At 34.4% G+C, this 27,502-nt stretch overlaps 4 protein-coding genes across 7 annotated transcripts; 3 read left to right on the forward strand and 1 right to left on the reverse strand.

Annotated features, from left to right (window-relative positions):
* The first annotated feature begins 529 nt into the window (after positions 1-529).
* On the forward strand, positions 530-2,869 carry LOC147521062 (TPX2 (targeting protein for Xklp2) protein family). Of its 2 annotated transcripts, XM_086558550.1 has the most exons (7): positions 530-674; positions 1,235-1,336; positions 1,730-1,771; positions 1,994-2,092; positions 2,177-2,236; positions 2,322-2,416; positions 2,512-2,869. In XM_086558550.1, the coding sequence occupies exons 1-7, from the start codon at positions 603-605 to the stop codon at positions 2,645-2,647; spliced, it is 606 nt and encodes a 201-aa protein (XP_086414676.1). In that variant the 5' UTR covers positions 530-602; the 3' UTR covers positions 2,648-2,869. The 2 variants fall into 2 exon arrangements, with proteins under 2 accessions (XP_086414676.1, XP_086414680.1); XM_086558554.1 differs by lacking the exon at positions 1,730-1,771.
* Positions 2,870-5,062: 2,193 nt separating this feature from the next.
* LOC147521063 (alpha/beta hydrolase family protein) lies at positions 5,063-10,194 on the reverse strand. 3 transcript variants are annotated; one of them, XM_086588961.1, is made up of 10 exons: positions 9,715-10,194; positions 9,549-9,626; positions 8,726-9,077; positions 8,394-8,620; positions 8,103-8,205; positions 7,629-7,729; positions 7,357-7,531; positions 6,458-6,628; positions 6,263-6,363; positions 5,063-5,854 (listed from the first exon to the last, which is right to left on the reverse strand). In XM_086588961.1, the coding sequence occupies exons 3-10, from the start codon at positions 9,057-9,059 to the stop codon at positions 5,795-5,797; spliced, it is 1,272 nt and encodes a 423-aa protein (XP_086445087.1). In that variant the 5' UTR covers positions 9,060-9,077; positions 9,549-9,626; positions 9,715-10,194; the 3' UTR covers positions 5,063-5,794. The 3 variants fall into 3 exon arrangements, with proteins under 3 accessions (XP_086445087.1, XP_086444948.1, XP_086445023.1); XM_086588822.1 differs by having other exon boundaries at positions 8,394-9,077; positions 9,715-10,193; XM_086588897.1 differs by lacking the exon at positions 9,549-9,626 and having other exon boundaries at positions 8,394-9,077.
* A 9,874-nt stretch (positions 10,195-20,068) lies between these two features.
* On the forward strand, positions 20,069-23,514 carry LOC147521064 (protein PLASTID MOVEMENT IMPAIRED 2-like). Its single transcript, XM_086589163.1, is given in 4 exon segments — positions 20,069-20,312; positions 20,838-20,999; positions 21,001-21,577; positions 22,212-23,514. Coding segments are annotated over 4 exon segments (1,830 nt in total). The 5' UTR covers positions 20,069-20,198; the 3' UTR covers positions 23,189-23,514.
* Positions 23,515-23,881: 367 nt separating this feature from the next.
* LOC147521065 (U-box domain-containing protein 11-like) lies at positions 23,882-27,485 on the forward strand. Its single transcript, XM_086589062.1, has 4 exons — positions 23,882-24,848; positions 25,553-25,669; positions 25,748-26,095; positions 26,217-27,485. Exons 1-4 carry the CDS (start codon positions 24,534-24,536, stop codon positions 27,285-27,287), a joined length of 1,851 nt encoding a protein of 616 aa, XP_086445188.1. The 5' UTR covers positions 23,882-24,533; the 3' UTR covers positions 27,288-27,485.
* The last annotated feature ends 17 nt before the right edge of the window (positions 27,486-27,502 follow it).

A 27,502-nucleotide genomic window follows, 5' to 3' on the forward strand; every position in this document is an offset into this window, starting at 1 on the left:
ACTGGACTCGATGAGCTCCAGAGAAGGCAGAATGATGTAAAATGCTTAACATACCATGTACATTTCTTGCTACACAAATTCTCATCAGTACATAATGTTCAGGTAAACAACTATTGGTCAAAATTTGTCAGAATTTAGTGTATTTGCTTAGATGAAAGATATACAGCAGGGGTCTTCCTCTGGTTTCCTTCATAATGGTCATTTTGATAGTTACAACGCATCGTCTTTTACGTCGGTATGCTTGGGACGACTATACATATATATTATGGTTGGATAACTAATGAAACAAGAAATACTTACGATGGGAGTCTGCCTAACAACCTTTAGGTCATTTGGCACTCTTGAACATAGGGTGGGAGATCATGATCGTGCGCATTGACTCAGACCGTTTATATCGTTATTTTTAGTAGGAAACTTGCACTGCATTGCTAATTAAAACAATGATGACATAGGACAAAAGGAGTGTACAGTTAAATGTGTTGAGCACGATTGAGAGGAAAGTGTGAGCAGAATGTTTGGTAGTGTTTGTGTTGGTTGATGATGAGGCCATAGAAAGGAAAACCAATCATACCATCTTTTTAGACAACAGGAATTTCTTATATATGATACTTGGTCTCACTTGGTCTGTTCATCAGTTCAGCATGGAAAACCATAGCACCCCAGCTTCTCCTAAGGTCAAGCAGTAGCCCACTCTCTTATCTGTTTTCTGTATGTTCATTCATTTTTGCTTTTCGGTTTCACTTGTTAGAGGATAAATGGCTTCTCTGTTTCAGAGAATGCACCTAACTAACAACAAACCTCCTCCTCCTATCTCCATTATTATTATTTATTTTTTTTATATACTTACTTTTTTCTTTTTTTTTTTGTGAATTCCCAAATCCAACAAGACTTTTGGGGTATGTGATGTTCTGTGCCTAAATTCTTTTTTAGTGGGACCTCTTAAGCATTTCTCTTATAATTTATTTTGGCAAAAATGATTTAGTATGTGTGTGGTGGACTGGTGGTTCCATTTGATTACTTAGAAAATAAAAGGTGGTTCCATTTGATTGTTGATACAATCGTGAAGTCTCCAGGTAGACACAAGTCGTGGATAATTTGTCATTTGAAGGCTCGTTCAGGAAATAAGACGTCTTGTTTTCCAACTTAGAAATGAACTGGAATGCCTACTAGTATACAATGCAGATACTTAGGATGTCTACTAAATATCTATCATTCTTGTTGTTTTTCTTTGAAGCTATCACGGAGTAGCTCAAGCTCAAACTCTAGTTTGAGTTCGACGAGCAATGGATTGGTTAGAGGGAATCAATCTCAGCAACTATTCAAACACCGTCCTGGGGTAAGATCATATCTAAGGTGGATGAATGTGCCCTAAAAGGGTGATATGATGATGTCTTGTGTTCTGACAGTCAATGAACTACTGCAGCCATAATAGTTCTCTTACTGAATTTAATTTTTGAGTACATATGATTATGATATGAAACCAAGACGTAAAAATAGAAGAATGTAATCCTAAAACTATATAATACCTGAATGGGAGTAGCATCCAGAGATATTCACATTTCCAGGAATAACCCTCACAGAGGATCATAATTAAGGATTTCAGAGTACACTCAAACAGTAGCTCGGTATTACTTGAAGAATGCTAGTTTATGTGTGCATGGAAGAACTCACTGACTCTCTAGTTATTGCATATATAAATTTCCTAAGTCAGGCCGAACAATGTTTTCAGTGTGCAGGGCAGTCAAAAGAACGCGTTTCTGATAAGAATAAGGTGAATTTTAGCTTCTTCACCTGTTCATTATTTCTCTAGACGAGCCTTTGACCTCTGGAGATAGATCAAAAGATAAATAAAATGTGATATGAATATGCTGAAAACTCTAGACGGCCTTTTTTTTTTTATCTCCAAAAATATCCTTAGATGTCACATTTTGCATACTATGCAAAAATATCCAAAATTTTATTCACTTGACTAAGAGTGTGAATGATCGTCTAGGCTTCTCAGAAACCTCCTACCAAAGAACGGGCTAAACCCGTCGAAATCAAGCTTCACACACAACAAAGAGCTGTAAAAAGAGCAGGATTTAATTATTTGGTAAGTATACTTACATAAAAATAAAGGCTTCTAAAACATAGAAACCTCTTATACATTTTGTTAATGGACATATTTTTTCTGCAGATTGAGTGTAAGATGACTATGATTGAACATCAAAGGCAGCAAGAAGAGATGTTCAGAAGGGTAATTAAGCTGATATATAGTTTGTTTGAATAGAGAAAATATATACATAATACATATATATTCATGAAAGTAGTGATTGCAACAGCTGATAGAAGAAGAAGACATTCGGATGTTGAGGAAAGAAATGATCCCAAGAGCTCAGTTGATGCCACTTTTTGATAAACCATTCTTTCCTCAAAGGTACATTTAAAGTTCAAACATACTACTTCAGCATATGATACCTAGAAGTCCTTCAAAGTATAGCCTAGGATTAATATCTCAGCTGCTTTCTACAGGTCAACAAGGCCTTTAACAGTTCCGAGGGATCCTAGTTTCCACAGCTTCAATAGCAAACTCTGGAGGTGCAAGTCTCCAAGTGAATCCTACAGTTTTCAGCGATTTACTCACCAATCAAGCAAGCCCATTAAATAAGTTATAGGAGTGTGATTATTTTAATTTGTGTTTGTACGTGTGTATTTTTTATTTCGGCAAACATGAGTGTTGATTTTATTCGGGAGTCGGGTGTGTTAATTTGGTATAGAAAGTTGAGTTAAACTGTGTAAAGACGACAGTGTACTTCTGTGAAATTTTGTATTTTGAGTTTGAGTTGCTCAAATACTGTGCACCATTAAAATATAATTACTTCTTTTGGCATCTAAACTCTTTTTTCCCTCGTAGTCTCTCCTCTCATTTGAGTAAGATAGGGTTCCTACTCGTAACTCGTAAGGCACCCCTGGCCATTGGTCATAACAGACAGATACAGAGAACAAGTCTGACAAAATATATATATATATATATATATATATATATATATATATATATATATCCCAGCTTATTGAAAGACGTTATTAAACGGAGATGAGCTAAATATTTAAAATATTGGTGAAATACACTCTCACAATGGTATTAGAAGTCAGATTTTATATTTAAAAAGTTTGGGGTTTTTAGAATTCAACTTCTAACACTTTCACTGTGCAGTTTAAGCGCTAATCGGGAACAAGTCGCTCCAAGAACTTATAGCAATTAATCGTATTAATCAGGAATTAATCGCCTTAGTTAATCTATGATACATATGTCCCATCCTCCCATATAGCAACCTAAAACAAAAGAAAGTAAAAAAAAAAAACTACAAACAATCAAGCATAGTTTTTAACAAAAAATAAATATAGCCTCATTTGAATTTACCACAGCTAATAATTGTGCATTTAAGTTGTGGACTGGTTGTGTAGTTTATGGTGTCGAGGCATGTCAGGCTCCACTGTTCCTATAGATTTCTAAGTAGAAAAAAAAAACAAAAACTTCACTAATGGATACTGTTTTGGTGGTGTTTTAACTTTTAACAGGTTGCACTAGCCGTTGATATATTTCGAAATCCAATTTCTGCATTAAATGCTGCTGGATGTGCAGTTACACTTATTGGTTGTACATTTTATGGGTATGTGAGGCATAGGCTATCCAGAAGCCATCAATAACACCTCGGACTCGAAGGACCAGGATGAAGATGGCTCTTTGTGAAAATGATAAGTTAGACAGTAAAGTCTAGTGTTAACAAATGCAAAACTATAGAAAGATTCCTTAGCATTCAGTTACCAGAAGAGAAGAATATTCCACATGTTTTTACAGTTGAAACTGTTGCAGAATACCAAAACAGTAAAAACGATTATGCAGTATACCAAAACTGGAAAAACGATTAAGAGGCGCTTTTGTTGGACCGATTTTTCGGAAATCGCCCGGGACAAATAGGCCAATTTGTGGCCCACCCCATATAGCAACCTCTAAAAGAAAGTTTTTGAAAAAAAACTACAAACAATCAAGCATAGCTTTTGCGGCGCTTAAACCGTTTGAGCACCTTCGTGAGTTTATGGTGTCGAGGCATGTATTTTCCTATAGATTTTTAAGTAGATATTTTGAATATTTAGCTCAAGTCCGTTTAAAAATGTCCTTCAGAGACAGAGAGTCGGTCGGGCTATATATATATAATGATCCATGTCTGGTGATGATTGTAAAACCTGCCTTCCCATCGTCCCGGGGTCATGTGATGTTTGTTAGGAACCATTGCAAGGAGTCTATGAGATTGGGACCACATCAGATACGCTGTAAGCCTGTAATTACAGCTTATGCCGCCCCTCCTGAATGATTTCAAAAAAAAAACTCCTGGACTTTTAACAAAAAAATGGAATTCAAACATTGTCTTCTCAAGCCGAAAGTTTAACAAAACATACCAAAATGAGTTTTGAGAAAAACTCAAGCTTGGCTCATTTATTAAATGATAAAACACACCACCAAAACTCGGTGAGCGAAACGTTTTCAATGAAATTCAATATTGATTAATATTGATTCGTGGGTTTTGTTTTGAGCTCTTGCCAAAAAAACGAAAAAGCCCGAGCCGCTCAACTCAAAACTCCTGGACTTAAGGGTGGAATTCAAGCCAATCAAGCCGAGCTTCACTATAAGCTTATGAGTTTTCACCGAAAAACTTTAGTTCAAATCCGTTTAAAAAGGCCCCAGCCATATATATAAAATGATCCAAGTCTTATTTTATACTTGCCTTCCCATCGGTGATGCTTATTTGAGCTTATCAAGGGACCGATACGCTGTAGCCTTCATCAATTTCAAAACTCCTGTTTGTTACCAATCGAGCTATAACATAGGCTCAAGCTTGGCTCATTTATTAAATGAACGAGCTCTTGCCAAGCTAAACGAGCCGAGCCCGAGCCACTCAACTCAAATTCCACCCTTACTCCTTGCAAGTCTTTGTCCTTTTTAAAACATCAAGGCAAAATGAGCATATAGTTTCGTATAAACAAACAAATATTTGAGAAATGCCAAGAAAAGAATTCCACGCTATAATAAGAAAATAACAGTTTGAATAGAATCTCAGTTTTCAATATCAAATGTTTTTCGTCACCTCTTTTCCACAAGTACTGATATTTACATGAAGACTGTAATTAGCTTTAAAGCTAAGACTCGACCAAGTATAGCTTTACTAACCAAAAAGAGATCCCCTGATTCAATGCCAGGGGAATGTAGCGTATATACAATGTATTTTTCGTTACTACATTGTACTTTTTTTGTGACAAGAACATGCAATATACTTTTGCATTTGCTACAATGACTACAACGACTAGAATTCCGTCCAAAACCGGATTTAGGCCAAAACATATCTAAAGCATGCACTTGGAGGACCCTTTGCTACTGGAATCTTTTGTCCACTTTCATTGCCAACCCTAGGATCACTTTTTATAATGTTTTGGCCTGAATCCGGTGAAGGGTTTTGGACAGAATGGTTGCGTTGTAGTAATTGTACTAAATACAAAAGTACATTGCATTTCTTTGTCACAAAAAAGTACAATGTAGTAATCTTAATATTTCGAAAAGTACATTGTATATCCCGGTATTTTTGTCCAAAAACAATACCTATAACTTTCTGGAAATGTGTTATCCAAACAACAATATTGATATGATACACTAAAAGGGATACAACAAACACAGACTTCCACATTTTTCAATTTTCTTACAGTTTCATCTGCTTGGTCCTCGTGAATGGAGAGGAAAGAGTGCCATGTAGAAAATTAGAAGCTAGGCTGCATCATGGCAGCTAAGGAACTCAACTATACATGGATACACTTGATTAACTGCCTGCATGAAGGGCAAATTTCAAACTAAAATTAGAAATACTGACAACTCTGGATCTCAGTCTAACTACCACAATGATGAACTTAAAAAACACAAGACCATGGTCTGGATAGATGCATGGTGTTGTTATGGTTTAAATCCAGAAAACCAATTAAAATGGCCATTTCCAAAATAGGTAATTGAGCTAACTAGCATCCACCTAGTAGAAGAACCAGGAATGCTCTTCCTCCATGCTACACCCTTTATGGATAAGCGCTACTTGTTACAGAGGGAGTCCTCTGGTTGACATGTTAAGTTTTGTTTCTTTAAAGGCAGTACCCACTTCATCTTAGGTCTTTCAATATAGTGAAAAATTCACACACCTAGAATATATCCTCCCTAACAAAACAAATAAAGTAGATGATGTCGTACCATACGTCCTCCCACCAAGTCATAGTGGGCATAATGTGGGCCGCCTGCGTCTCCTAAGACTTTGTAAGTGACTAAATGCTGAGGAATGATCTTGACAGTCTCTGCTCCATTCCAACACAATGAAACAAGATAAACTGCTTATTTACTGAAATCACATTAAATGCACAACTTTCATCAACTTAAATTGTTGCCTACCATTTACAGCTTCCGGTGGGCAGATCAGGTCTTGGTCTCCAGCAAGTGCTAATATAGGAATATCGGCTTTATGTAAATGGTCCTTGTAAAGAAAAGTACCACTTCTGTCACGTAACCCACCCTCTCTGAAAGCTGTGGTCAACTGCAAGAGAAGCTTAAATGGTATTGTACCTGTAGATTAATAAGCATATTAAATTTTGGAATTGATAAAGAGAAGAATTTTTTAATTTTTTAATTTTTCTTTATATTTTTCTTTTTTCAGATTAAGAAAAGGTAGAGAGACACAGATTTTATTAAAAAACATTAAACGGCAAGCCTGATAGTTTGATGCAACCTTCCCTCATGGCACAGGCTCTTTCAAACATGTTCATACAATGCCAAAAGAAATTGTTCTGAGAAGAGATGAATGACATGGTCAGATAGTAGATGAAATGCGCTTATACACTTGGCACCCCATTAGTTGGTTTTCAATGAAATCATCTCCTTATGATGGTGAAATGGTGAATATACTCACAAATAAACAGCTGATTTGGAATTTATAGCCACTAACTAGAATTTCTAGCCACATTACTAAAGATACATGATTGGACAATTCTAGATCGAGAAGAGGGAGGCTCTGCTCATGCACAAAGGAAGCTTCAAAGCAACTGCCAAAATTTTAGAAGTTTTAGTCTAACAATTTCATTGAGGATGCCTTATGGTGATTCCCCAATCCCTAGAATCAATATCCATTCATTAGTGTCTCATCTAGTAAGACTACCATGTCTAATTCATCCTATAAATGTAAATTTGCCTAATAAGTCATGAGTGGCTCATCCGGATGTAAGTACGTAAATACTTTTCATTTTTATTTCTCTTGATGAGATAGTCTTTTAAAAGATATAAAAGTGCATACTTACAAAAGTTATTCATAACAAGCTTTTTGAGTAATTCTGGGTGCATCATATCCTCTGCTGAAATTTGAGTATTAAGCCAAGCAAGGGCATAAGGAGGAAGAGAAGTAAGAGGATAAGCAGCCGCGAGTAATGCCCCTAACGGAACAACGGGAACATTAAGAGCCTGAGCTGGATCTGCCTGCATGAGATTGATGACCAGTATAAAGTATGAAACTAGGATGTATTAAATGAGAATTGGAATGAGCTGGCCTGAATGCTTTATCTATTCCACTTACAAGGGGCAATAAAAGTTTCAGCGAAGATTTTGAAGATGTGTAATCAAGAGATGATGCCAGAGTAACAATTGCTGCCAACCCAGGGTTTCTTCCTTCAAAGCCTGCAAGACGAGACATGCAAATGTCCATAAATACATAACCATCTTCTTTTTTGTTGGTTTTTTTCACAAAATAGAGTTAATTTGATTAATAATGCACTAGAAGGTACCGGTGGAAGGAAAAAGGTGTAACAAAATTAATGGCAACCAAACACTAGCGCATGCAAATAATGAAATAAGTGACCTTTTAGGCCTCAAAAGAAACACAAAAGATTGGTTTTCATTGCTTATAATTTGCCTAAAGGGGAAAACTGAACTCCACTAACTAAAAACACTGGTACAGAACAAGCATATTAGAGGATCCGTAAGAAAAGTCCATATCTGAGAAAACGAAATGAGAAAGTTACCAACAAATAACAAAAGGAAGGCATCTTACGATATTTCGACAGCATCGCATAGAGCAGTATACCCCCCATAGAATGACCTATTGCAAACAATTTACCATCCTTTGGCTTACTCTGAGTCCTTACGTATTCCATCTAAGTTCGTCAAAACAAAAGATTGTCAAATAGAGCTAAGGATGATCAGTTGGAAAAATAAACAAATATATACTGATGAAACAATTCATTGAAAAAGGCACTAAACTCTTTTGAAAAATCAGAAGAAATGCAGACTAAAAGAAGAAGTTATATTCATAGCCTTTTAGCATGACGAAATGTCACCTCACCGCAGCAGGCAAATCCTCTTCCAGATAGTTATCGAAGTCCCAGTCGTATTGGACAATCAAGTCAAGCTGTTTCTGAAAATTATCTACGGTTGTGGAGAAGCGCTCTTGTAAGTCAAACAGTTGTGGTGAAACAGATCTTTGACCGTCCTCAATAATATTAACAAGCCTTTGACTCAGATCTCTGACCTGAGTGACAACAGCAGCACTTTGCCTTGCCTCTAAAAGACCTGAAAGTTTTCCTCTGATCTCATTAAAGCGTTCCAACAATTGAGCATCTTCTAAAATTTTGGAAATTTGATCAAGTAACTTAGCAGACATAACCCTTGATTGACCTTCATTGAGAAACCCTGACATTCTTTCTGACAAAAGCATGAAAGTCTCTGTTAACTTCCCCACCAACTGTGATTCATCCCACACTGTTCCCACCTCCTTTGTGTCTCCTTTGACTATAGAGGTATTAGGCTCAGCAGAACTGGTAGAGTTACTGGTTGGCAGCTGTTGTACAGATACAGTGCCATTCGTAGCACAATTAGAAGTAGAATTCACCAGCTCGGATATAGATCCACTTTCAACAGACTTTGCAATTTTATCAGCCTCTACTCCACGCGTGCTCAAACCAGCACCTCGAACTTCAAGGATCCATGTATCGAATCCTTGATTGGACATATAACGTGCAAATGAAGACTGCAAACAATTCAAGGTTGTTAACAACATGCTTTACACCCTACATAAACTTCATGATTCAAGAAGATATCAAAACAAGCAAAACAGCGAATCAAATATCTCTGATAACTCAAACATGGAAATGAGAACAAAACATAAAGAATGATCCGTGATTCCAGAAAATGTGAGCCAAGCATATTAAACCAAACAAATTACTATTGATAATACTAAAAAAAAAATCTGAATACAACTAGTTGGGGGGGTCACCCAGTCCCAGATTCACATAATACACAACTTGGAGAAACTAGCCACAATCTGCAGAAACCATTTTGGCAAAAAGTTCCTCAAAGCATCTAGTATCAAAAGGGAAAGGAAAATTCCATTTAATATTTCGCGCCTGTCAATGCAGGAGATAATGAGACCATAGCAAACTCAAGCATACAACAATGCAAACTAATAACTCGTCAGGGTAAGCAATAAAAACAAAACTACCTCGGGAGAAAGATCGAAACCAATAGCATTTGTACCAACACCAGATAAAAGCAATAAAGGATGATTCTTTGAAGGTGCCTAGAATAAAAAAAAAAAAAAAAAATCAACTTTACAACAAAACATACAAAACTTAAAGATGGGCATCAATAAATATTCAACAAAAAACCTGAGGAGGTGGATTATAACGCCAAAGAGCAAGTCTCCAATCAGTATTAGGAACTTGTACATAATGAAGCTCATCAGCTGTACATAGCAAAGGCTTATTGTTATTACTATCTTTCTTTCTTCTTCTTCTCCTTCTCTATGACATCTTCTTCTTTGCTTGTGGAGAAAGAAACAAGTCTGAGTCTTGTGAATCTGAATGATTTTGAGGAAGTGGGTCGAAAAGAAGCAATGAAAGGAACGATGGGGGGTTTGAGGTTAGAGAAAGTGTTTGCTGCTACTTGCAGCGCTGAACGAAGATCTGACTGTAAACTTTGCATTTGCTTGTGTTTTTTTCTCTTGCCTTGTTCTTCTTGTTTTTATTTATTTTCGGAATAATAAATGAGAGATTCTGGAAATTTTCTGAGATTGTTTGGAATTTGTGGATAATGAGGACACGTGCGTATGTATGACTATTCAAAGTACTTTGGTTCTTACTATGCAAGTATGTTCAACGTGTGTGATGGGACATTGGGACTTTTCAATTTGTAATGAATCTACTATCTATATACTAAAGGAGAGACCTCTAATTGAGGATTTTTTCTTCCTATGTGGCCTCTCTAATATGGAGAAGTTAGTTTTTTTCTCTCCCATGTGGCAAGACTATAATACGAAAAGATAGTCTTTTAATAATAAATTCTCACAATCTCACATACAGAACCTCTTAGGAGAGTTTGAGTGTATTTCTAATTATTATATTTGGAGAGAGTTTGAGTGTATTTCCAATTCTTACATATTTGATCAAATAAAAAAAATGCTAAAAAATAGGTGATTTGTAAAAGGTAATTTCCTATTATGAATCAAACACTTTTAGTGTTCCAATTCTTATATATTTGATCAAATAAAAAAAAAAGGTAATTTGTAAAATTCCTTATTACAAATCATACAATTTTAGTTTCCATGATAAAACACACAATTTATTTCAAATATATTCTTAACACGGCCTCAAAACATAGTTAAAAACAATTATACAAAAAAATAACATCACAAAATATATAATAGAAAATAAAAAAAAATAACGGCAAAGCAATAATGACAAATATTTTTAAAAATTGCTAAAAATAGGTGATTTGTAAAAAGTAATTTTCTATTACTTAATCAAACACTTTTAGTGTTCCAATTCTTATATATTTGATCAAATAAAAAAATTGCTAAAAATATGTAATTTGTATAAACTAATTCCTTACTACAAATCATACAATTTTAGTGTCATGATAAAACACCGACTTTATTTCAATATATCCTTAACATGGCCTCAAAACATAGTTAAAACAATTATACAAAAAATAACATCACAAAATATATAATAGAAAATTAAAAAAAAAAAAAAAAAAAAAAAAAAAAAAAAAAAAGGCAAAGCAATAATGACAAATATTTTAAAATATATATAATCTTGAATGAAACTAACGTAAAAAACAATTAATGGGAACCAAAACTGGGATGCAAATGTATCGAACTAACCTCAAATAGTATTTAACGGAAAATCGAACCTGGATGCAAATGCAAACATTAAACTAATCTTAAAAAGTAATTAATAGAAAATTGGAATATATATGGATACAACTGTATTAAACTAACCTCAAAGAATAATTAACGGAAAAATCAAAACTTGGATGCAAATACATCAAACTAACATAAAAAAATAATTGTCGGCAAATCGGAAACTGGATGCAAATGCATTGAGCTAACCCTCAAAGATTAAATTAATAGAAAATCAGAAACTGGATGCAATTGCATTGAATTAACATCAAAGAAAAATTAATTATTAATTGGAAACATGATGCAAATACGTGGAACTAATATTAAAAAATAATTAATGGGAAATCGAAACCGGATGGAACCGCAGACCTAACTAATCTCAAAAATAAACCTGGATGCAAATGCATTGAACTAACCTCAAGAAATAATTAATGGTAAATAGGAAACTGGATGCAAATTCATTGAACTAATCTCAAACAATAATTAATGAGAAATCGGAAACTAGATGCAAATGTAACTTTATCAAATAATAAACGAAAAATCGAAACCTGGATGCAAATGCATTAAACTAATCTCATGAGAATAATTAATGGGAAATCGAAACCGGATGCAAATGTATTGAAACCGATCTCAAAGAATAATTAATAGGAATTGGAAATTAGATGCAAATGTATTGAACTAATCAAAAAGAATAATTAACAAGAAATCGAACCCGAATCAACCGCATTGAACCGATCTCAAAAAAGAAATAACGGAATTGAAATTGGATGCAATCAGTATTGAACTAACCTCAAAATATAAATAACTCAAAATCGAAACCGGATGCAAATACATTAAACTAACCTCAAAACATAGTTGGGTTATATATTGTGGGAATGTCTCCGGTAAGTATAATTTTGCATTTAAAATGATGTTTATCTTAACTCTTCCCCGTATTATGATTGGGAACTCTTTGCTATTTCAAGTAGCTACAATATATATGAACTTCACCTTATTAGGCAATCTCACAAAACTTCAATCAAACTTCTATTATTAAACAACAAAATGAAGTTGAAGGGTTTTATTAAAGGTACATGAGTTATTTTTTTTTTTTATGGAGAATAAGGTTTTCACGTTATAAGAAATTTGGTTGAGTGATCAATATAATATTAATATATAAAAGTTTTGTATATTTACAAATATTTTTCAAAATAATTAATATAACAACACCCGCTCAAGTAGATAATCTTTGAAGATTCTACATAGTAAGTCATGCATAATTTAAAAGAATAATTAATGGGAAATCGAAACTGTAATCTTCAATGATCACACATAGTAAATCAAACATAATTGACTTTTTATGTCATGTTTGCAAAAGACACTACTGATGGATCATAGAGAAGTTGGTATTATACACCACATTGGATAATTAAAAGGAAATCGAATTGGAAATTGATTCAAATGCATAACCGAGCTCAAAGAGTAATTAACGGAAAATTGGAAACTTTATGCAAAATGCAATAAACTAAACTAAAAAGTAATTAACTAGAAATTGAAAACCGGTGCAATTGCATTAAACTAACGTCGATAATAACTAAAGGGAAATTAGAAATTGTATACAAATCCTTGAAAAATATTTAATGGGAAATCGGAAACGGTATGCAAATACATCAAACAAACCTCGGATAATAATTAATAGGCCGAAAATCGAAACCTAATGCAAATACATTGAACTAAACTCAAAAAATAATTAACATAAAATAAAAACCGAATGCAACCGCATTAAACTAACCTCATAGAATAATTGGTGGAAATCGAAACTAAATGCAAATGCATTGAAATAATCTCAAAAATAATTAATCTGAAATCGAAACCGATATAATTGCATCGGACTAACTTCAAAGCATAAATAATCAGAGACTAGATGCATATGTATTGAACTAACCTTAAAGAGTTATTAACGGAAAATCGAAAACTAGATCCAAATGCAATGAACTAATCTCAAAGACTAATTAACGAAACATTGAAAAATGGATGAAACTACACCTCGAACTAACCTAAATGAATAATTATCGGAAATTATAAATGTGATGTAACTGCATTGAAGTAACCTCAAAAAAATAATTAACGGAAATCGAAAAACTTGATACAAATGTATTGAACTAACCTCAAAAGAACAATTAACATAAATTCGAAATTGGATGCAACCGCATTGAACTAACCTCAAAGAATAATTAACAAAAACCAAAAACTAGATGCAATTGCATTAAACTAAAATAAGATATAAACTAATGGGAAATCAAAATTGGATGCAAATACATTGAAATATCCTCAAAAATAGTTAACTGAAAATCGAAGTCGAATGTAATCTGCATCAAAGATCGACCTAAAAGCATAAATGTCGGGTTTTTTAGCCTTCTCATATGAGTAATTACAAGTAATTAGAAACCCAAAATGAAAGTGAGTTTTAAAAAACAAACTCTTACATGTATGCAAACTATATAGAAATTGTAAACTATCGAACTAACCTAGAAAAACAATTAACAGGAAATCAGAAATTGGATGCAGATGTATTGAACTAACCTCAAAGAGTAATTAACGAGATATTAGAACCTGGATGCAAATTCAATAAACTAATCTCAAATACTAATTAACGAAACATAAAAAACTGGATGCAACTGTACTGAATTAACCTTAATGAATAAGTAACGTGATATCATAAAATGGATGCAATTGCACTGAACTAACCTTAAATAATAATTGATGGGAAATCGGAAACTTGATGCAACTGCATTGAACTAACTTCAAAGAATAATTAATGAGAATTTGGAAACTGGATGCAACGTACTACATTAAACTAACCTCAAAGAATAATTAATGAAAAATCATAAACTTGATGCAAATGCATTCAACTAATAACCCTAAAATATATTTGTATTATATGTAGGGGAATAAATGTCTCGACAAATATAGTTTTGCATTTTAAGTAATGTTTATCATACTTCTTTTATTGTGATTGGGAATGCCTTGCTATTCAAGTAGCTTAAATATTATCTTCACCAAATTGGACATTCTCAAAAACTTCAATCAAACTTCTATTGTTAAAACTAACAATGAAAAGAAGTCGATGAGTTTTATCAAAGTTTGATGCTTCCTTTTTATAGATAATGGTGCAAGAAATTTAATTGAGTAATTAATATAATTTTCATATCTCATAGCTATGCATAGTTGCTAATATTTTTAGAATAATTTAATATAACGGCACCCGCTCAGTAGGACACGCTCATGTGATAAATCTTTTCAAGTGAGAGTGGTGTATTCTTTGAGGATATGGAAACAATCAATCTATTTTAGTAATTTGTACACATTAAATTATGTAAAATGTGATGATTTACCATTAAATCACCATAAATCTAATAAAACTATTATACAAGCTAGATCAAGTTTAAGATAATTCTATTTGAAAATTACGGATTAATATCCTAAACCACAAAGTGAAGAGGCTATCTCAATTTGATCCCTTAGTTTCCAAGTACTTATACACCATAATCGCTGCTCTCGGCTATCTCAATTTGATCCCTTAGTTTCCAAGTACTTATGCACCATAATCGTTGCTCATTAACATATTTCGGTTTATTTTCAATAAAATATATTTTGATTCAAAATTTTCGCTAAATCACCATAAATCTAAAAACACTATTATACAAGCTAGATCGAGTTTAAGATAATTTTATTTGAAAATTATGGATTAATATCCTAAACCATAAAGTGAAGATGCTATCTCAATTTGATCTCTTAATTTCTAAGTACTTATGCACCATAATCATTTGCTCATTAACATATTTCGATTTATTTTCAATAAAAATATATTCTCGATTCAAAATTTGTGTGAGACATTTTATAAAGCCTTTTCAAAGACACAAAATATTTAATAGATCCCGGGCGTATGCCCGGGTCCAAAATCTAGTTTAATCTATAGGTGAACCGTCCTGGACTTTCTGTCTCTGATGATAATATGATATGATGATGAAAGTCAATCCCTAACCTAGTGAGGGGTAGGGGTGGGCAATGGGCCGGGTCGTGCTAATCCTTCCCTAAATATTTAAAGTCCTTCACATATTAAGGTCGGGTCTGCCCGGCCCTAAAGTCAGCATAGGGTCGGGTTGGGCCGGGTCACAAGTCTAGATCTCAAGCCCTGACCCTACCCTAAACCCTCTTTAAAGGCTTTAGGGCTGGGCTTTAGGGTCGGGCCTATACATTTTCTTTTTTTTACAAATATCATTTTTCAGACAAAAGTTGTTTTTTGGTTTCTGTGTTACAAATTTCTACTCTGTATTTCACTTTAATGGTGTGGAAGGAAACATTTAGTTCTAGACTTGGCTTGGATGTGAATAAAACTATAATTTATAAGAAATAAGTAGAAGCTTTGGGTGATGATACTAGAGGTCTGGGGCTCGAACCCCGCCAGCATCAAAGAGTTACTGATCTCATTTAAAAATAGGCTTACTATTCAAAAATAATAATAACAATAATAAGTGGGAAAAGAAATTGAGAATAATAAGTTTTAGACTTTGATTTGATGATCAAATAAGGAATAAAGTCTTATTTTTTATTAGACTGGTGCTCATTGTTCTTCATGGCTGCTAGGTTGACAAATTTTTGTTATATAAGACAAGTTATTGAAAGCATGGACCAAAATATCACCGATATATATCGGTATTTTGGTATACCGATATCGATATTTCCGATATATATCCACCAAATATAGAATCCTTTTTTTCCCGATATATATCGGAATTTCCGATATAACGATATATATCGACCGATATACACGATATATCTGATATAAATTGTTGATTTTGACCGATATTGTTGACTTTGACCAAATATTGTTGACTTTGACCGATATATTGTCGATATTTCTGATATAATAGACGATATTTCCGATATAATCGACGATATTTCTGATATATCGACATACAAAACAAAATTTTGTCTAGTCACAAAAAAAATGGATATATCCGATATTTCCGATATATATCGGTTTTTGGGTACACCGATATATTCATCGATATCGATATTTTGGGCCTTGATTGAAAGTACCCTTGGGTGTAAGTGATAAATTACAAAGGACAATATTATTTTAATTGAAAATATTTAACAAAGAGTTGGACAATTATGGTATGTGTATTTATAATGAAAGTGTGAAACTATAACTAGGGCTTGGTTAGGGCCGGGCCTGTGTTTCAGAATTTTAGCCCTAGCCCTGCCATATAAGGCATTAGGGCCGGCCCGGCCCTACCCTAAACTCTGTGAGGGCTTTAGTTGTGAGGGCTTTATAGGGCTTAGGGTCGGGTCGGTCAGGGCCGAGTTAGGGTCGTTAAAGCCAAATTCCCACCCCTAGTGAGGGGTGATGTTTGTGAACAAGTAATATTTGGATCAATAATTCTAGGGGCGATATTATTTTTAGCATGGTTTAGTAACATGGATGATGTGGCAAAGCTATTTATGGTTTTTTAATTTCATTCTCATATGACAAAAAAATTAAAAAACCGAAAATAGCCTCCAATCCCTTCTTAATATTGACTCCCAACTCTCCTTCTCTCTTCCACTAGTGAACACTGAACAAGACCATTTTTTTTTTTTTTTTTTTTTTTTTTTTTTTTTTTTTTTTAAGTGGAAATTTTATTAATAATGATAACGAGTTTTACAAATAATTAGGACAAGCGCGCAACAAAGTTGCGCATGAAGTCCTTTCTACGAATAGCAAAACCTATCCTCCTAAAAACAAACTCGTTAGAACCAACTTGTCATTACATTGCGCGTCCCATAACTTTCTGCAATCTCTTAAGGAGCTCAACAGATCGTTTCTACCAAGAAACCAAAGGTGTCAAAACCGAAAGGAATGAAACAATCTTTGGTTAGCTCTACAAGCCTCCTCGTTTTTCTCAATTTTCCCTACCACGCTTCTATTAGCCGCTTCTCCCACCTCAAAGACTCCATTCCTAAGCCCTACTAATGGAGAGGCTCCAGCTTACATCAACACATGCATGCCTCCCCTCGGACCAACCAGTAGATCAATACATCCGGGGCGAAGTGTCGATCTCCCCTCATTCGGATCGGTGAGAAAATTCACGGGAGCCTCCTTCTTCACTCATGTGCCAAAATTTCCAAAATACATCACATAAAATATCTCTTAACATGATCATGTCTGGTATTTGAAGCTTCAGGAAATATCTACAATGTCTTTGCATGGTCTTCACCCCCTGAGAGCCTCCTTTTTTTTTTTTTTTTTTAAGATGATGGTATCTTTATATTCTGATTGGAGACAAAATCTCTTTACAAGTGCAAAACTTTGTGAAAACATTTTTTCATTAATAATTTTTTGGAATCATCTTTTCCAGCAAATCCAATTCTCAAATAAAATTTTCTTCTAATTTGATGTTCTTTAGTGACGAGGAATTTCAATTTACAAAGTCTAAATGTATAAAACATTATTGCAAAATCTAATAGGTGCACTCTCACATATGGGCCACTCATCATGCAAGGGTGCGTGTGTATTGCTCCAAGATGTACTACAATCAAGGTACGAGATGACTGTGCACCCATATATCCCGCGAACTCTATAAACTCTAAAACATTATTATATGAAAAATTGGGAATAATAATGGTAGTATAGTACTTTTGTTTTCTTTGTTTGGGTAGTGGATTTGAGATAATAGTAGAAATTTGCCAGACACGTCAGCCAGTCACTAAACCGGCCCAAAATGTCATCTCCGTAAAATTACTCTATTTGGATCCCTATATAATAGGAACGTTAAAAACCCAAGACACAGGTAATTGATATGCAATATTATAGGTGTAAACTGTCTGGTTCTGGTCTGGTTAATGTAAGAACAAAAAACCATTAAATTTTATAGTTTTGGTTCTTGTTATGGTTTTTAAATTGTAGAACTATACCCATAACCATCGGTTCCTAGCGGGTATTTCTGGTTTTTTTTTATTTCGGTTTTTAAAATATTCACTATTTATACACTTTTTTTTTACAATAAATAAGACAAAAGGGTCACTTTCCAATTTTAATCATAGTTTAGGATATCTTTGGTTTGAAACCATGTTTTAAGATAAATCTCCCTGCCTAGTAAATGGTTCAGAACGAACCAACCCATGAAACCCTCCTTGTTTTCAGAAAAAACATAATAAAGACGAAAATACCCCTGTAATGTCTTATTTTTTCCTCTCTTTTCAATTTTCAACATGAGAACTCCCATTTTTTTTTGTTTGGCAGATAAATCACTTCAAAATAACACAAAATGCAAAAATATTAACATCATTCATTTCATGACAAAAATAAATTACAAAAGTGGTAGTTGTCTTGTGAAGGTTGTAGATCCGGTTTTTTACGAGACGATTTTGGGATCGAAAACCATTTGAAGATGATATTATTTGAAAAAACTTGTTGAAGTCATGATTTCAAAATGCAAAAATTCATATATCAAAAAGATAAAATAGACTTTCAAAAAAACACTTTATAAAACAAATTTTAATAGAAAAACAGTATGTAAAAATAAATTTGCATAGTGGAATGTTTATGCAAAAACAAAATTACATAGTGATTGGATTTGCATGGAAAAATCATTATGTAAAAATAAATTTGCATACTCAAATTTGTATGAAAAAACAATTTTACATAGTGACGGGAGCCAATTTGTTCATATTGATGAAGAAGAAAAATAGAAAAATCAATATGTAAAAATAAATTTTCATATAAAATCACTATGTAAAATTATATTCACATAGAAAAATCACTACGTAAAAATAAAATTGCATAGTGAAATGTCAATGCAAAAACATGCATATTTACATACTGATGGGATTTGCAAAGAAACATCATTATGTAAAAATAAAATTGCATACTAAAATTTGTATGCAAAAAACAATTTTCATAGTGATGGAAAATGTTCAAAATAGATCGAAGAATGAGAAGAAGAAAAATAAATAAAACAAATACCAGAGACATGACTAACAACTGTTGAGGGAATAAGTAAATATTTCACTTATTCATCACAAAATTTTGTTTATTCATTATTTGAACCTGATTTCTGTATTGTTGAACTTGATTTATTCATCGTCGAACCATATTCCCTTAATTTCCAAGTTGAATCGTGTTATTTAAGTTGAATAAGTGTTTTTTATTTGAAATGACGATGAATATGACATGTTTATCTAAAAGGGTAAAAAATCAAGCAAAAAAAATTGGGAAAATAAAAAACAACTGTGTTTTTTTCTCAACTGAAAAAACGGGGAGGTTATTTGATGAGATATTATAAAACAGGGAGGTTATGAAGTATGGGCCGATGAGAGAGTGTTTATATCATTATATACAACCATAATAGAACTAGGGCTGAGACTATTTATTGGTTTTGAAACCATTGATAAAGACATTTTTTGGTTTATTTATAACTATTAGAAAAATCATATTTCACGTTTTAATTATTAATAAATTATTAATAATGACATTAAGTCTGTCTTTATTAATAATTAAAACTTGAAATGTGACTTTACATTACGTGAATTTAACTTTGTCTTGTGCTCTAAAAATTTGTCTTGTGCTGTAAAAATATTTCAAGAATTTCGTGGAAGTTTCGAAATTGATGCTTACGTGGAATTGGAATATCCACATTCGGCCTACACTAATCTCAAGAGAAATTTAGCAGTGGATCTCAGAAGTAAACTTCAAGTATTGTTTGTATATATTGAAAAAGGCAAAAACGAGTACTCGTCTGGCGACACCACCAACTTAACTTCCAATAACAGCCAATCATCTTATAAAGCCTTGCCTCTCTCTCCACTTCATCTCCTTGTGCCTAACGTTCATACTCAATACAAAACTCACTTTCTCATCATCAACAACAACAACAAACCCATGCACTGAACTCTCTATGCATGTTCTCTTTAGCAACATGAAGCAGTATAGTAGTACGTAGTGCAATGGACAAAGTAGAATCTGGTAGTGGTCAAGAAACTATTGGGTCAGTTAAACAAGCTGTTAACTTCTATGGAGGAAAACCTGACTTCAGAAAAATCAAAAGACCGTTTTCAGAGGTATGAATTCACCACGCGTATCACGTCTTTACAATGGTCTTAGTTAGTAGTGTATAAGGTCTTGGAATTTTTCTTGAATGCGAAAAGTTCATGTAGCATATATACAGAAACGCTTAAATATAACTTAACGAAATCATAGAACTATTGCATGTGTAATTCAAGAATATTTTTTCTATTAAATTTATATTTATAATTAAAGTAAGGTAAATAAAGGGTGATGGTATATATACATTTTGTATTATTTGGTTCAAAATCCCAACTAACGCAATTTTGGCTCATTGACGCGAACATTGTTAATTTCATTTTTTTTAAAGTGCTAATTCAGTGACATCTTATGTAAATTGAGTCACAGAAGCAAAACATATTCCTCAAATCCAGTCCAATGTAATCTTATTGAGAAGTTAACAAGTTCAATATATAAGCATATTTCAAATCCAGTCGACATACTATTATTGTTTGTTTTTATTTTCCAAATTTATTTTGCTATTGCAAGCTAATTATTTCTGCACTAAGTTGAACTTGTAGAAGCCATCTTCAAGGGCAAGAGAACTCCATATGGCGAAGAAAGACATCAGACAGTACAGTGAGGACATTAAAGTTGCAGAAGACATGAGATCCCAGGCAGAGTCAGAGCTCTTTAGTGCAAATAAGACAGTGAAAGATCTGAGTCGTAGAATAGAAGAATCAAAATTCAGAGCTAGAACACGAAAAAAAGGAGCTTGAAACACTTAAAAGACCAGAAAGAATTGAAGGTGGACGAGCATTGGCTGTAGCAGAAGGGGAAAATTATCAGTATGCTCAAGTTATGAGAGAATTGGAATCTGTGAAACAGGATTTGAGTAAGCTTAAGCTTGATATGGCGTGTCTTTTAGAAAATAAATCGCGGGTTGAGAAAGAAACCGAAGCTTCAACTTCGAGACTGAGGTCTCATTCAAATTCCATTGAGGGTCTAAAGCAGGAGATCGAGGAAGCCAATGAAGAGCAAGTACTGGTCGAATTAGCTAGGATGGAGGCTGTTAAAGAGTTTGAAGCCATTGAAGCGGAAAGGGAAGCCGAAGAAACCAAGTTCACATCCACCATGGAGAAAACCAGAAAGAAAATAAAGGAACTTATGCGTGATATTGACCGCACAAAGGAGCTTGAAGCGAAACTGGCAATAACAGCTTATGATGCTGATGTCCTACAGAATGAGTTAAGGCCTGTTAGAGCAATGAGTGGAAGCTTCAGCTCCGAGAGAAATGAAACTTCAGGGGAATCAGCAAAAGGTAAGCAACGGATGTAGATTTGTGACCTAGTTATGTTTAGTTATACATGATTATTACAGTTAGCACTGAAGTAATTGTTGATAAAAAGAAACAAGTCATTCAGCAAAATTGTCTAAAATAAGTCTTTCTTATATAGTTTTAATGTCTCAACGCTGAAGGTTGAATGCACAAGTAGTGGAACATAAAAGAATTTTTGAACAATGACATGCCTTCATTAAGCATTGCCCTTAGTTACTCTGGAATCTCCTGTTGATAGAGAGCTTAATTACCTTTTTGTTGCTGAAGCAGAAGTGTTAGATCTTTTCCTTTGGCACAGAATATTTAAGTTTGTAGTTTGACATTTTCTATAACAGTCTAGATCATCTACTTCTGAAGTCTGGATTTTTATTTATATCATAATTTTTTGACATGATCCCATATACCTGTGAATTTTGGTAAATACAAGAAGAGTCATATGCTGGTAGGTGTACTAATTTTTTTGGCGAGGGACTTGAATCGGGCATACTGGTACCAAACGTTGCACGCTATTAATTTCATGAAAGTATGACATAGCTAGCATTATTGTAAGGATTCAATTCAAGACATGGTGAGAAACTGTTCTTATATTTCAGTTTGTTGTCTTTGTTTGAGTCAGTTACAGAAGAACTTGAAGCAGCAAAGAAAGAATTGGCAAGTATTAAAGAAGAAGGATTTCAGTTCATGGCCTCCATGGACATTATTAGAAATGAGCTCAAGCATGTCTCTGAAGAAAACACTCGTTTAAAGGAGTTAGAAATGAAAGCAGACTCAACTGTTCAGAATCTCAATCACAAACTTTTAAGGGACAAATCAAAATTGGAGTCAGTATCCAGTTCAGAAGAAAAAACTAACTCAATTGTGTCTAATTTATCGGTCACGCTTCAACAGTTAACGACAGAAGCAGAGGCAGCAAAGACAGAAAAAAGGCTTATTGCTGAAACAACAGAAAGCATAAGAGCTGAAAAGCAGAAGATGGAGAACGAGATTTATTTGGCTGAGGAAACATTGCGCACTACTATACAAGAGCTTGAAGAAGTTAAAGCATCAGAAGCATTGGCTCTTGAAAGCTTGAAAACTCTCAGTGAGAAAACAATGAAGGATAGAGCATCTGCCGCTCAACATAATTCGACTATAACTATCTCACAATTTGAGTTCAAATACTTGAGTGGTCGTGCAGTAGGAGTGGAAGAAGTTGCAGACAAGAAAGTTGCTGCTGCTCAAGCATGGATTGAAGCATTAAAGGCTAGTGAAAAAGAGATATTGATGAAGACAGAAATAGCACTTAGAGAAATGAATGAACTAAAGCTGGCAGAAGAACAACGAGAGCTTGACAAACAAGACGGTGAACAAACCAAGTTGAGACAACAAACTGAGAAGCCAAGAAGAAGTACAACTTTGCAAGGTGATGCTGCATTGCCAAGAAAATCCATAAGAGAGTATGGAAACTCTGCAATGCCAGTGAGGAAAAGCACTGCGGGAAGGCCTAACTCACCTGGAGGCCGTTATGTGAATCGCTCAGGTTCAATCACTCTAAAGAGAAAACCGAAAGTGATGCCAAATTTGGTCAAGATCTTTAGCAGTACAGAAACCTAAAGAAAATATTTCAAGGGTCACACAGTTCATACTTTTTATTCTTGAGGCTGAAGTCTTACAGTTTGTTATTCGTATATGACATGGATTCAACCATGTAACATAACATGTCGTGGCTCCCACAGTAAACGTTGAGGGCACGTTCTTAAATCTAGAATAAGCTGTGCAGTTGGATCGATTTGAATAAGGGGAAGTCATAGTACGCCTAGATGTTTAAAAAACAGCTGTTTCAATCATTGTGTAAGTCAGCTAAATGATTTTCTTTCATTTCTGTTATTCTTTTCAGTTAGCCAGCTACAAAAACATTTAACTTCCCTTATTTACTGTTCTATCTGTTTTGGATTTGTTTCTTTTCAGTATTAGATTACAACTATTTGAGTTTTTGTAATTGTTTTCAGTTATCCCAAAATAGGCCTGTTTTCCTAATGCCGTGGGTCTACTTGTAACTGAAAACACAAGAATTAATAACCCTTTGCTACCTTTTTTTCATCTTTGGCATTCCAAGTGCTTGACAATGCTATGAAGTTGTAAAGTAGCTGTTATCTGTCCATCTTCAAATCCTCATCCTATGCTTTGTCAGTTTGTTGTCCGGATTTTACTCCAATCTGCACGAAATTAGTTAGACCACGCACATGAGAATAAAACCAAGGAATCTTAAGCCTCTATACAACCGCGTTACGATAATCAATCCATGTTGGAGTTGCCCAAGTCGCAAGTCACTTGCCCAAACACAACTCAAATTCTGAGCATGTGTGTCTCAAGCATTCTATAAATTTTTACTTGAACAATTAAATTTTTTGATATCTGGAAATCTAAATCTAATTTCGCAATTCTATAAAATCATCATTCCACTCTGTAGTTGGTGAAGTAATAATCTAAATATCAATTCATCATTAAAAAGAAGAAGAACAAAGAAAAAATGGACCACAAAAAATTCCCTACCAATTTGCCGTCCATAGAAATAGCAAAAACCACCCACAAAAAAACCCAATCATTGCATGTCAACTTGCAAACACAAACAGTTTATCCAAGCAAAAAAAATCTAAGATCTCAAAACATAAAAAATTTAAGCTCTTGTATACTTTCTTGTATATTTACAGCTTTGCAAGTCGTTGTATACAAAAAAATATTCTTTCTTCCAACTGTATTATCTTGTTTTCTACTACTAATATTATTATTAAAATATTCCGAGAATCTCGCCTTCATCTCTCTGTGTCTCTTCTTCTTTCTTTTCCTTATCTTACATGTTTTTTGTTTCAATGAATAATAATGCATTTTTTAGTACTCACATTGTATTGCTAAACATAAGAACAGAGTGTAAGGGACAGTTTTCCAGTTCTTGTGTACAATGGAAGAAGGAGAAGGAGGAGTTGGAGTTGGAGAAAATGGCCAACTCCTCCTTGACTATGTACATGATATAGTAAGAATAGGTGGTTTTGGTGATGTTTTTTTCAAGAAAGATTGTAATGATTTGAGTCGTAGGATTTCACTTCTTTCTCATTTGTTTGAAGAGATTAGAGATTTTTATAAAGGTGGTGGTGTGTTAAAGACTAGTTCTTCGAGTTCGAATTCTTGTTCTTGTTTGGAAGAGATTTTAGTTCAACTTAAAGCGTCCAAGCGGTTATTACTTGTTGCATTGAATTATAACTCCAGTGGCAAGCTTGTAAGTAGTTTTTATTCGTTTTTTTTTAGTGTGAATATGTGATTGGTTGCTTTTTTATATTGAGATCCCAATTGAGTATGTCAGTGTTCTAGGCTTAGATCTAAGTTATGCGCGATATTCGATTTTAAGGGTGCAGTGTGAAATCTGCCATAGAGGATTTAAGAGGCAGAGTCAGGAAGTGGAGATCAATGGGTTTCCTTTAGAATTAAGAAAAATCTAGTTATGATGATTAGTGAGCTAACTGAGAACCATGAGAGTTCCAACATTGTTAATTTACAAATCAAATACATACCCTTGGTAAGAGAGGGTGTCACATCTTTCAAATTTTAGACACAAATTGGATTGCTTAGGCGAAGATTTGAGATATGCATAGTAGGTGACTTTCTTGTCGCATTTTTGGTCTTAAAATTCAACTAAGGATGTGTTGCGTCTTTGGAAATGAGTCTAATCATGTGAGTACTGAGTATGTTATGATTGATTTCCTATTTAGGAGGAACTTATGTTGTCAATCAAACATGGTGTAGTAATTCCTATTTGATACTTTGATGTGGGATTCATTAACGCTCTATGTTAGTCCCGATGATGTCCAATCTAGTCCTAGAGACCATGATAATTCTTTGTATAGTATTAAATTGGTGTTTTTGGTGATATACGTCTGAAATTACTATTATTTCTTCTCTAAACTTTGTCTTTACCTTCTGAAGGATGAATCTGGCAAAAAGCTTATGTTTGAATTCCAATGTTTGACATCACGCTTGGAGAAAAGTTTGCGAAACATACCATATGATTATTTTGACATATCAGATGAAGTCAGAGAACAGGTAGGAGTTGGGAATTTAATGTATGCTTCTCTTTGCTTTTACCTATAACTTATCTCTAACACAATGTTTACTTACTAGGTTGAATTGGTAAGGGCTCAGTTGAAAAGAGCGACGGAAAGATATCAGCGTCTTAATCCAAAAAGGTTATCTCGTACATTATCTCAACCTATGGACAGAGAAATTGATCTCCATGAGCTGGGTAACATATGTAATGTCCGTCAGCATCTGCAACCAGTGGTGGATGGTATGACAAGGCACTCTGGGACTGTGGCATTAGATGGTTCTAATGCTATGGACACAGACAAATTGGCTGACAATAATTTGGAGGATACTAAGAAGTCAGATTCTGTTGCAATTCCTGATGATTTTCGTTGTCCCATCTCTCTCGAACTAATGCGGGATCCTGTTATTGTTTCCACGGGACAGGTCTGTTTCATTATTTTGTTTCATTTTAATTCGACAAGATACAAAACTTCTTGTGAATGCTAGATACTCTCACAGATTCCTTTTCTTTATAATTGATCGTATGCCCATTCTGACTCTGCAGACCTATGAAAGATCTTGCATACAAAGATGGATTGACTGTGGAAATAAAACTTGTCCTAAAACTCAACAGCTGCTCCTAAATTACTCATTGACCCCAAATTATGTATTGAGAAGCCTAATTTCGCAATGGTGTGAAACGCATAAGATTGAGCAGCCTACCGGATCAACAAATGGAAGGCTTAGAAAGAGTGATGGGTCATATCATGAAGTCAGTGGTGACATTGCAATCATCACTGCTCTAGTTCGTAAGCTCTCAAGTCGGTCAGTTGAAGAGCGGAGAAATGCTGCCACAGAAATCCGCTCCCTGTCCAAAAGAAGTACAGACAATAGGATACTATTAGCCGAAGCTGGAGCTATTCCAATTCTAGTCAACCTGTTAACGTCAGAAGATATTATGACCCAAGAAAATGTTGTCACATCCATTCTCAACCTTTCTATTTATGAGAATAACAAGGGCCTGATAATGCTGGCTGGGGCTGTTCCTTCTATTGTTCAAGTCCTTAGGATGGGAACTATGGAAGCCAGGGAGAATGCAGCAGCAACCCTTTTCAGTCTGTCACTTCTAGATGAAAACAAGATAACCATTGGGGCATCTGGTGCAATTACTGCTTTAGTGGAACTACTTAAAAGTGGGAGCTTGAGAGGGAAGAAAGATGCTGCAACAGCATTGTTTAACTTGTGCATATATCAGGGGAACAAGGGTCGTGCTGTGAGGGCAGGTATTCTTGTCCCACTGATGAAGATGCTCACAGACTCAAGCAATTCCATGGTTGATGAAGCTCTTACAATATTGTCAGTTCTTGCTAGTCACCAAGAAGGTAAGGTAGCCATAGCGAAGGCTAGCACCATACCTGTTTTAATAGACCTTTTGAGAACTGGCTTACCCCGCAACAAGGAGAATGCAGCTGCCATACTACTTGCCTTGTGCAAGAAAGATGCTGAGAACCTTGCCTGTATAGGAAGATTGGGTGCTGTCATACCCTTGACTGAACTAGCTAAGAGTGGCACAGAGAGGGCGAAACGGAAAGCGACTTCACTGTTGGAACATCTTCGAAAGCTGCAGCAGCTCTAAGAGTGGTAACAATGTAATTGATTTATTCTTTCTTTTATTTTACTTGTGTACACCAAGAACTGTGTGCTGTGTATTCCATTAGGTGTGAAGAATTAAAATTGAACATGCAATGACCCATTTGACATTGTTTCTGTGTATTTGTTTTTTCTTTTGCATAAATGTGGAAGAAATATATATATAATTGAATATCTTATGCTCCTTGATTGAGTTGACCT

Source organism: Coptis chinensis, chromosome 1, assembly GCF_015680905.1.
Source record: "Coptis chinensis isolate HL-2020 chromosome 1, ASM1568090v1, whole genome shotgun sequence".
NCBI lineage: Eukaryota > Viridiplantae > Streptophyta > Magnoliopsida > Ranunculales > Ranunculaceae > Coptis > Coptis chinensis.